This window comes from Falco punctatus, assembly GCF_963210335.1.
Source record: "Falco punctatus genome assembly, chromosome: 6".
Taxonomy (NCBI): Eukaryota; Metazoa; Chordata; class Aves; order Falconiformes; family Falconidae; genus Falco; species Falco punctatus.
In genome coordinates this window covers 3,656,761-3,667,094 of record NC_137585.1, presented here as the reverse complement: position 1 = coordinate 3,667,094, position 10,334 = coordinate 3,656,761, and the positions used below count along the sequence as shown (strand labels likewise).

General features: G+C 45.9%; 1 protein-coding gene across 1 annotated transcript in view; it reads left to right on the top strand.

Moving 5' to 3' along the window:
• MAB21L3 (mab-21 like 3) overlaps positions 1 to 10,334 on the top strand; it is a 28,916-nt gene that overhangs the window by 11,296 nt on the left and 7,286 nt on the right. Inside the window, exons 2-5 of the mRNA XM_080392738.1 lie at positions 287 to 468; positions 3,706 to 3,846; positions 6,001 to 6,072; positions 8,574 to 8,865. Of these exons, the coding sequence (XP_080248864.1) occupies positions 421 to 468; positions 3,706 to 3,846; positions 6,001 to 6,072; positions 8,574 to 8,865 (553 nt within the window). The 5' untranslated portion in view covers positions 287 to 420. The remainder of the gene's footprint in view (positions 1 to 286; positions 469 to 3,705; positions 3,847 to 6,000; positions 6,073 to 8,573; positions 8,866 to 10,334) is intronic.

Sequence of the window (10,334 nt, the reverse complement as noted above, 5' to 3'; positions counted from 1 at the left end):
TAATAATGCTGTGCATGGGCGTACTGAATATGCAGTGCAACCTGCAAAGCGCTGCCAGACCTGCCCTGAAACCGAGCAGTGCCTGGGGTATCTGCGTGTGCGCCTGCACGTGAGACCCACCGTTTAGAAGGAATGAGAGGAATAATAATGACTGAAGTTAGAAAATTAGAATTGGAGCTACTTTTCCAAAGCAGCTGGATGTCATCGTTGTAACTCAGACCAGGGAAAAAAAAATAATTTAAAAAAGAGGCATACTTCCTTGCTTCTCTCTCTTCTTCATCCACAGAGGAATTAGGTGACCTGAGCTTCACAGGGCAAGAAGGTTTGAGCAGCTTGCTCGGAGTGTCCTCTGCTTCCAGAGGCAGGAGAACGAGTGAAGAGTGAATTCACACTTTAGAGAGCAGTGAAGACGGTCTTGCCATGAAACCATTCACAGATGAAGATGTAGAAATCTACATCCAGAGCAAGGTAAGGCTCTATCTGTCCAGATTTTCTGTCTCCCACACTAGGTGTTGATTCTGAAAGGTGCCAAACTTGACAGTTAGTTGCTTGCCTGCTGTCTTCATTTCTGAGACAAGATCGGGTGAAGTTTCATGAGCACTGTATATCTAATGAGATTTCTAGGTTTCTATTGTAGAATGTTATCAGGCATCTCAGCTGGCAGCCTAATTTTTCAGGATGCTTGTCCTCTTCTTCAGATGCCCTAAATTTTTGCTCATGATCTGGAATTCCAGATGTGAGGCTAGCTGTAATTGCCAGCATTTAACCTAAGGAAAGGTCCTTGCCTGTCTCCCTGTCCAGTGGTCTTGGCTTGATAAAAACAAGATCGAAACCACACCAGGGGCTTCTTCTAAGTAAGATGCGTGTAGGAACTAAAGAGAGAGACAGATATTACTAGAATTCACCCACTGGTCTGTCACTTCAGCAAAGGATACGTCTCTATATACTGTGATTAAAATAACATGTCTCATTAGCACATGCAAGCTGGAATCACATTTGCTATTTTATGAGATAATTCCAGCACTCTGTTTTTTCCCCCATTATGAAATGAAGTAAAACAGAATAAAATCATCAATGAAACAATACTGTTTAATAAGAGTAACTCTGAGTGGGCCATAACATTTTTTTAAAGCTGACATGTTTCATCACAGTGCTCAGCTAGATCGTATTTTATAGTCTGCTTTCCCCAACAAAATGCAAGATACCAAAGTGAGAAATAATTTAAGATGGAAAATTGTAAGGCTTTCTTTTCTGTAAAGGATTAAATATTCTAGTATCATGAGGAGGCTGGCAAGAAAGGTCGTTTTCTCAATGGAAATGTTTTGGTGACAAGTAGGTATATTTCTGTGAGAACTTTCATTTTCAGCCCTGCCGTGTTGTGCACTGAAAACCATTCCCTCAGAATCTGCTCGGTGAGCTATAATAGTGAACGCCGCTCTGAAGATTTATAAAGCGGAGCCACAAAGGAGGGAACAGAGGGAAGCCATGCACAGGAAGATGCTCATATGACAGCCACAAGTACAGGGAACAGAAGTGGAATGTAGTTAAGCGAGGCTTATACTTGCCAATATTTTAGGTTCTACTGAAAGTCTGTTTTCTAGCAGCCCTCCAGCTCTGATGGATTCCTACTTTCTGCCGGCTCCTGAATCTCATGTCCAAGTGAGGCTGCCTAACCTTCAGGCAGCCCCAGTTCTGTTCATCAAATGCTGCCTTTTTTGGAAAATAGGTCAGCCACTTGGGGCCATGAATCTCTACGATACCAAAGATTTCTTCCTTAAGCTGCTCAAGCAAAGGTAAAACTCAAGTGCATATGGAATGGATACGATGGGGTAACTAAGAACAAACCCAAATGTTCTTAACGATCCCCATTAAATCCCAGTTTATTTTGGCATGATTTGCAATGTTAAGACCTGATAAAGGGAATGCCAGTAGGTGGTAGAAGTGGCTGTCCAAAGAAGGGCTTATTCTGTCTCTTCTCCCAATAATACGCCCATGCTGGTGCTAAAGGCACCCTAGATAAATGCCTTGGCTCTGCAGAAGCTGCATTCACTAACTCATGTTCTTTCTGTCTTCTGATTTTTATACCTTCCCTCTCGTAGGAAGGTTATATGTTCCAATAGCATGATTAGGGAACTAATTATGGTTAGCAACAGTTAGTACCATCTGTCACATGCCCTTTGTTCTTTTATTCCTGCCCCAGTGATGAGCAGTACAGGCAAATAGAGGTGTTTAGTGGTACCTCCCTTCAAAGGTTTTATAAGAGTCTGTCCTCTCTTAAAGGTTTTGTGAAAACTGCTATAGCCTAGCCAGCAGGCGGTGAAGGCGCAATTAAATGAGGCCAGGCTGTGTTGGATGGATTCTCCCAGGATACTGGAAGTGGCAGAAGGTGTTTCTAGCAGAGGCACCTAGAGAGAGCAGGGGCATCTAGAGAGAACACAGCATGAGCAATGCGTGCAGAGGCACTCTCAGATCTCCGTTTGAGCTGACCCACAGTGGCTGTATACTTTCAACAGAAAGCATCTGCTTTTTGTGTCTAAACATCTCATAGAGGCAGACAAATTTCTCTACCACTTGTACCATTTGCTTGTTGGAGAAACCATTAGGTATCCCGTTGAGCAAGTCAAGCTTATTGGACTGCTCTGAGGACTTGTTCTGGATGAGCAAAACCGTGGTGGGGGAAAGAGCTGTAGCTATAGATGGGGAAGTGCCATAAATGAAAGCTGACATGAGGAGGTGAAAATGAATACGGGCTAAATTTTTTCAGTGTAATTTTTCTTTAAAAAGAAAAAGTGAATAAGTAATGAGGAATATGTTGATGAACTTTGGTAACAGTAGCTGAAACTCCTTCTCCCTTTGGTAAATATGTAAGGATCTTTGGAAAATATTGAAATGTCCTTTATTAAAATGGTTCCTTCATGCTCCTCTTGTTGAATCCCCTTGTTCAGGTCTTGACCACCCCCTTAAGCTCCATTCATTTTTAGTAGTATGTAAAGGTTCAGGGTCATCTTATATTTTTCTCAGTTGTCCATCCTTCATCTCAATCCTTCCAAGACTCAGACCTTCCATCGAAATATTTTTCAATAAATAACTGTGCTACTACTGCTTGAGTCAGAGAACTTTCCATCAAGTCACACAAATGCCTAGACCCCAACGGGACCAGCTTTGGAAAGATGCTTTCTCACCGTCTGGGGTAGGCTTTTATCTGTACTTCAGACATGAAGACAACACGGATACTTTCAACGTATAACGTATGCATCTATATGTTGCCACATCCAACTGCAACCTGACTAATGCACAGAGTTGTCTGTAATCCTTGAAGTCTTGTCAGCTCTTGGAATGAAACGTGTCCTGGCTCTGAGACTGGCTAGTGTATGCAGGGGAATAACTGGGCATTCTGCATCAAATGGATAAAGAATGAGACTGTAGCTGATTGATAACAAATTTATCCATATAATGAACTCTTTCCCTTCTATCCAATGGTATTGGCATGGAAATATCAATTAATGCTCAGCAGTCTCGAGTATTGGCCCTTCGGTGTTTACTAGCTCTGTCTCTCATGGTAAGTTGGTTGTAACACTTAAGGGAACAGTAAGTTTTATTCCCAGTGCAGCACAGGCACAAATATTTGCAGATGCTTTGATTGTCTGTTTCCCTCCGGAGGCTGCCATTACCTGTAATACGAAATGTCTTTCTTGGAACTGGCAGGTGGAACGGCGACATGACCTGGTTTCCAAAGCAGTGGAGGAGGTGCAGAAAATCATCCAGCAGCTGACCGCAGAAATCAGCTGCAAGGCCACGCGGTTCCAGGCTATCTCCAACTCTGGCATTCACAATGAGAATATTAAGGTATGAGCAAGAGCTCTAATATAGGCGCTGGCGGCTTGGGGGCAATCAGTAAGTGATTTCTCTACGCTGTAGGTGGTGGTATGGACAGGTACCTTGCCCAAAAAACCTACAGACGATGTGTTGACACTTCACTGTGGAAGTTCTGGTGACTGACTGGGTCATAGGAACTTACTCACGGACATCTTGCAACTACAGGAGCATCAGAGAGGGCTGGGTAAATCAGGCAGAGCCTCTTTTTACAGCTGCTGCTTTTACAAAGAGTGTCTGTTGCCAGAGCTGTCAATCTGCAGGCAGAAGCCAAAGCTCTTTGGGAGACAGAAAGAAAAACTTGTACAGCAGTAACATAAGAAAAAAATGCTCATGCCTTCGTGATTTGTGACTTGTATTTTTCACAGGTGGAAAACCTGTCAGCTCACTAAAATAAAAAAAAAAAAATATCAAAAATTCTTCTTCCACTATGAACATTAGAAAGCTACTTCAGAAAAATATGGTTTTTTCCTGGTCATGGATTGGAACTTCTTTTTTCTGGGAAGAAATATGCTTAGTAGTGGGAGAAGTTAAATGCCTTCCCATTTTAGACCATCAAATACCAAAATAATAACGTCCTGTCCCAGCTGTGACAAAAGACTGGTTATTTCCAATGACTACTTAACACAAGAATAACTAGTGTAAGGCTGTAAGAAACAATCATAGCAATGGCAAATTCCGGTGAAAGTGATGTTTTTCACCTGAACTAGTTTACATACTCGAGCTAGGTCAGCCTTTACACTAAAATGCAACCAGTTATGGATCAAAACACAGCAGATGTGTAAAAGCGTGAGGCAACTATGGCAGCTGGCTGGGAGTGAGAGGGAAGAGCTCTGTGTCTTTTATATATATATATATATATATATATATTTATTTATACACCCAGGCTTATATAATACCAGGCGGCGGGAAGGGGGTGGGGGTGTAGGCAGACTAGTACCATCATCCAGTCTGAAACGTGGCTGCTGCTCTGGGACAAACACATTCAAGTTTATATCTTCCCAGGAATTTTCACGTATCCTAGGGCATGTGGTCTTGCCAATAGGAATGACCACAGTGACGTGAGGGGGTGCCACATCCTGGCCCACGTGTTCCTTGGTGCCATGGTCTGCCATCCGCCTCTCATACCGGGACAAACCCGCTTGGCTAATGAGGTCTGACAGGACCAGGGTCAGGGTAAGATTGCTGTTCTGGAAAACAAAGCGGAACAAAACCAAGGCGATCTATTCTGAGCAGTAATTTGCTATTACGGTAGGCTGATCTGAACAACTTCTGCTTAAAAGAAATCCTCAAAATGTATTTTCTTAAGAAGTGGCAGATTTGTTATTCATGCTTAACTGAACCCAGTGCTACAAATCTGTGGAAGTCACAGTAGGAGGGCCCAGATAACGTTGTCCTGTCAGTATGGGGCAGGAAAGAATGGGTTAATAATGAATTTTTTTTGGCTTGGGCTGCTCTGCTTCCAAAAAATAGAATCTTTAATACCGCTGCTGACATAACTCAACCTAGAAGAGCCTTGTGTCAAGGGAAAGCCAATGTATTAACTATTCTGTGTTTAATTTTTCGACACCTTTTTTTCTGACAATTAAATTTATAGTAACTTTTCAGAACTTTCAGCTTCTGGTTAAAAGGAATTAATTTAACATCGTGAGGGGTCTAGATTTGTTGAGAAGCTACAAGCCTCCTTCTAAACATGCAGGGCTGGGTGGGGAATATATAAAAAACATCTCTAGATAGTCAACGTTTTTCTGTAACTCAGGGGACAAAAAGTCAAAATCTTTAATAAAACGCTTGAAATAAAATTCAGATGGGAAAAATGGAATATTTTCTTTTGAAAACTTTGAAGTGTTTGTTTCAGTTGTGACTCACCATCCCTGCAGCTGTTAACTCTGCAGGGCTGATGCAAAAGCTGTGGAGGCTTCAGTAAGGTGAAAGGAGCAGGTTAGTGCCCGGAGTAATTACTAGTGCGGTCCTGTCCCACGGCGCTGGGGGGGTTTAACTCTGTGCTCGTGGCAGGGGCGAGGACGGGCTCGAAGGAAGCTTGCAGCTTCGCTCTGTGAATGAAAGACCTGGCACGTGCTTTGTCTCTGTTCTTGTACTTCTTGTTTTCCTTTCTGCTTCTCTCAGGATCAGCCAGCTTTACTGGCCAAGTGGTCAGCTATGCTTCGGGGGAAGCGTCCATTCCACCCATCCATCCAGGTACAAAGCCCTCCCGCTGCCTGGTGCCTGCTGGTCCCTGCTTCCTCCTCACCCGCCCTCTTCCCCACACAACTTCACCCCCCCAACCAATCCTCCCATGACTATTTCATCCTCTTTGCAACAGACTTGCTTTTTCGCTCAAGGTGTAAATATTTATATTTCTAACCTAGTGCTTCTCCCTATCCTGGCCAGGATTACAAGAATGGTGCCGTATTTAATTTGCCCAGCATACTCCAGGCAGGTTTTTAATACAGTAGAATCGGCTGTAAGTTACCCCAGAATCTGAGGCTCTTTCTCAAGCCTGTGACTTGCTGGAGCCTGTGGTCTGCATGTGACCATCGAGTGACGGAGCATAGGTGTGGGACTGGGGCCAAGAGGACACCAGCTGCCCAGCTTTACAGTGCCACCCCCATCCCCAGCCTTGGGATTTCTGGTGTTTCCTGGTAAGCCCCAGCTGGAGGAGCCTTGTGACTTGTATTTGAAAGCACTCACACACTTACGGCTCTTCCCTTTAATACCTCTTGGGTGCCAGCGTGTACGAGCCAGCGTCTTGCTATGGGGAGGAATGGTTGTTCATCTGCAAACGTGGCCGGGGCAGTGGGATGAGCAGTGACTGCATGGCAGACATTGTATGTTTTCCTTACGGAGCCTAGCATTTTGCTCCTGAGCAGCTCGCAGGATTTCTCAGCTTCACCAAACCTGACTTGGGCAGGTCAGCTTGGTCTGCAGTGTCACCCTTCCAGCATCCTCCTGCCTTTAGGTGGTTTGGTTTTGACAATAGAAAGACCTTCTGGTGTTTCTTTTGCCATTTCCATGCTTCTTGCTGGCCATCTTTGTATTTCAAACCTCTTGCCAGGTTGCAGAGAAGACTGGGCTACTCCTTGTGGGAGAGGGAGCCAGGAGGTGAGCACGACAATGTGGCAGCACCTGCCCCATGGTCCCGGAGCCAGGCAGACCCAGGGAGGGCAGCTGGGGCAGCTGAGACCTTGGTTCATCAGGGAAGTCTGTACTGATAAGGCAGGTCTGAGGTCAAGCCTGGAGCACTCACGGGGGTCCCGCTCAGACCCAGCGACAGCAACCAGGCAGATTGGCAGGCGAGTCCATAGTGGCCAGGTAGGCCTGAGGCTGGGCTAAAGCAGTCTGCAGATAGGACAACAAGGTCTACGGCCAGGCACGGCTGTCACACAGCTGGAGACCAGCACTCCTACGGCACAGCCCAGGGCTGAGCTGAAATGGGGGTCCCAGGCACCTGGGAAGAAGGTGTGGGTAGGAGCCCCAGAAAGGCTGCTTAGGGCCATTAAAGCCTGTTAGTGCCCTGAGGGCCCTGGCACCTCTGCAATAACGTTCTACATCAGCTGAGCTACCAGGAAGGCTACCAGCACGTTTCAGATCATTACAGGAGAGTGACAAGCGTGTTTCGTTCACCTCGGGTGTACCCACCTTGCAGCAACTGCTGTCACTTCACATCCTGCTCATGCAGCAGCTTCGCTTCATTAATGCCAGTGCAAGTTAGGCTTGGTAGCAAGTGGAGTTGAAAAGCTTCTGCGTCACATGGCAAAAATCCGAAGGAGTCTGAACGCCCTCCCTGGAGCCACAATTCCCAGGTGCTTCCAAACTAGCGCTTGGAGATGTCTGGCACTGCCACGAGGCAGCGTGACGTTTTGTGGTAATTGTGTCACCTTATTTACTCTTTGCAAATACTGGCTCAGCACTGTTTTTATCGGAAAATGGTCATTCCCAAAGTGAGGCCAATTAATTGGCTTGCACTTAAGCCTCTTTGGGGGTTTGCTGTCCATTGGTTACTGTTTCCATCCTTACCCTGGATGCTCAGCAGCAGATGCAGGGTCACACAGTGCAGCTGGCCAAGACCTGGATTTATTTCTGAGAGTGCCACCGCCTGTGTGGGCTCGGCGCGTCGCTTGCCTCACATCTCTGTGCAACACGTGTAAAATGAACGGGCCACAGCCTTAATTCACTAATGCCTGTGGGGGACTTTGACAGAGATCAGAAAAGTGCACGTTTTGCCATAGTTCTTACTCCTGTTGAACTCTAGGCTTATCTCCGGTAATAATTCTGAGGTAATAACTTGCACTATTTTGTTTCCCTTTGCTGGATCTCAAAACTTGCTCTCTGATGCTTTCCTGCCCCTTGGAAGCTGCTGGCTATTCCATGCCATGCAATTGCAGACTAGAAATAAGAAGGAATGGGGGAAGCCATGGCAGGTGTGGTGGCGAAGCAGTCGGTGAGCTCTTGCCTTCTATGGGCCATGGCTGTCACATCACAATCTTTCTAAGACAATTTGCTTTTAGTCTGTGTATCTCCAAACTAACCCTCAGGCGTGGAACATGTCCTGGCTGTATTCAGTTGTTCCCATCATACCGTGGCTTTTCCTTCTCTCCAAAGTCCCCGCTTCACCTGTTACTTCCTTAACCCTCTTTTCCTTACTTGAGGCTCATGGATCTGCCCTTGTCTCCTCTCTCAATCTCTCTGAACTCTCCTAGGTCTTAGCACCCAGCCAGTTCCTCATCACAGTTCCTCTGCGTGGCCTGGCCGGGTACAGGGAATGCCAGGTACGGCACTGGCGTTATTACACCGTGCATGGAGCCAGGCTCCCCTCCTCCGTGCGGGATCCCGAGGAGCTGCATCAATGGCTAGAGGTGGAGCAGTTCTCAAAAAGCCTTCAGCAGTGGCATGAAACGGATGTGAACATCGAAGGTGATCTGGTTCCAGCCAAAGTCCTTGTCGTCTTCCGGGAGCTGGTGGAGAAGTCGATTATCTCCTGTAACCTCTCCAGTGAGTGTAGTGGGCACAGGTGTGAGGGGCCTGCCCGTCTTCTGCAGCTGACAGGGGGAAACCATCACACACACAGAGTCTCACATGATCAGAAGTTAAGAAACGGCAAACCCTTTCAAAATCAGAGCGCCTTTAGCCAGTTGCAGTGAGGCATGCCAACCTGCGTTGAAGATAGAATTAAGTCATTCTTGTGCTCTTCAGAGCCAAGATGTTGCTCCTTTCTTAGGAATTTGGGTAGGGTCTCCAGCAACATCACCCCCACAGTGCAATCAAAACGCAACCCAGATTTTCAGAACACTTAGGAATTTTTTTGGGGAAAATCTTTTCCTACTACAGCACCTACAATATATTAGACTATCAAGGAAGATAGGATAGGAAAATTGGATGCCAGGAAGGTGCATAAGTCTGAGGAGAAAGTGCTTGAAGGTGTGTATAGGGCAGGTGATGCTCTGGGGAAACCTTAGCTGCCCGTAGCTTTCCAGCATGGGGTAGTGGGAACCAAGCAGAAGGACTCTTCTACTTCATCCAAGTCTGTTGGGCAAGGGCTCTTTTCCCAGTGTCCAGGCTACTCCAGCCCCGTTCAGCAGAAGTGGACTCATGAAGTTTGCTTTCAGTAGTGGTGCTGGTCCCTCTGTGAGCCATCCAAAGCACCTGTTCGTTGCCGGTGGTTATTTATGCTGGAAGTGCTGACCACTGACATAATGCAATCAGTGGGGCGTGCGACGGTCCTTCACAGCTGCAATGTCTGTAGCAAGACGCTGCCTGAACAGTGATCCTCATGCTTAATTCTGAGCATCCTAGAGGCGTATTACAGACTTCAGCTAATGACCACTTGGCTTGGTCCAAGCTAAATAGTCTATGTTCATCTTTTCGCATTAGGATACTGTGACATGATCAAATCCAGACTCTTCTCATAGCGTTGCCAGGATGACTTTACTCATCAGCAGCCTAATATGGGTCTTCTGTATTCCTGAGACGTAGGATCCATTTCCACTCATCTGATGATTGCACTCTGCATTTTAGCCACAGGAGAAAACATGTTAAAGTCAAGCCCAGCTAGATCATTTTATTCTTACAGGAAACATTTGTTATCATAGGAATGGAAAGTTGGGATGGGAAGGAAAAATGGGAATGAAATTTCACCATCGAGGCTCACAGAAAAGACCAGATGGAATTGGCTTGCATCTGAGGCTTTACTTGTGTGAAAGTCACTGTGTTGAAGTGAAAACTTGCCTTTGTTTCTAGCAGCAGTACGTCAAATTGTTCAGCCAGGCGAGGTACTTCCAAGGGACCCAGGAAGTGATGTTTGGGCTGATGATTCTGGTGCCTTTTCTATAAGGCCAGCTGGGAGGAGATGAGCTAAGATGAAGTCAGGAAGGGTAATTACCATTCTTGTTTGTTTCTGTGAAGAATGAACCTCTTTCATCCCACAGTACAGCTAAAGTTACAGAAAATTTTCCCTGATTTCC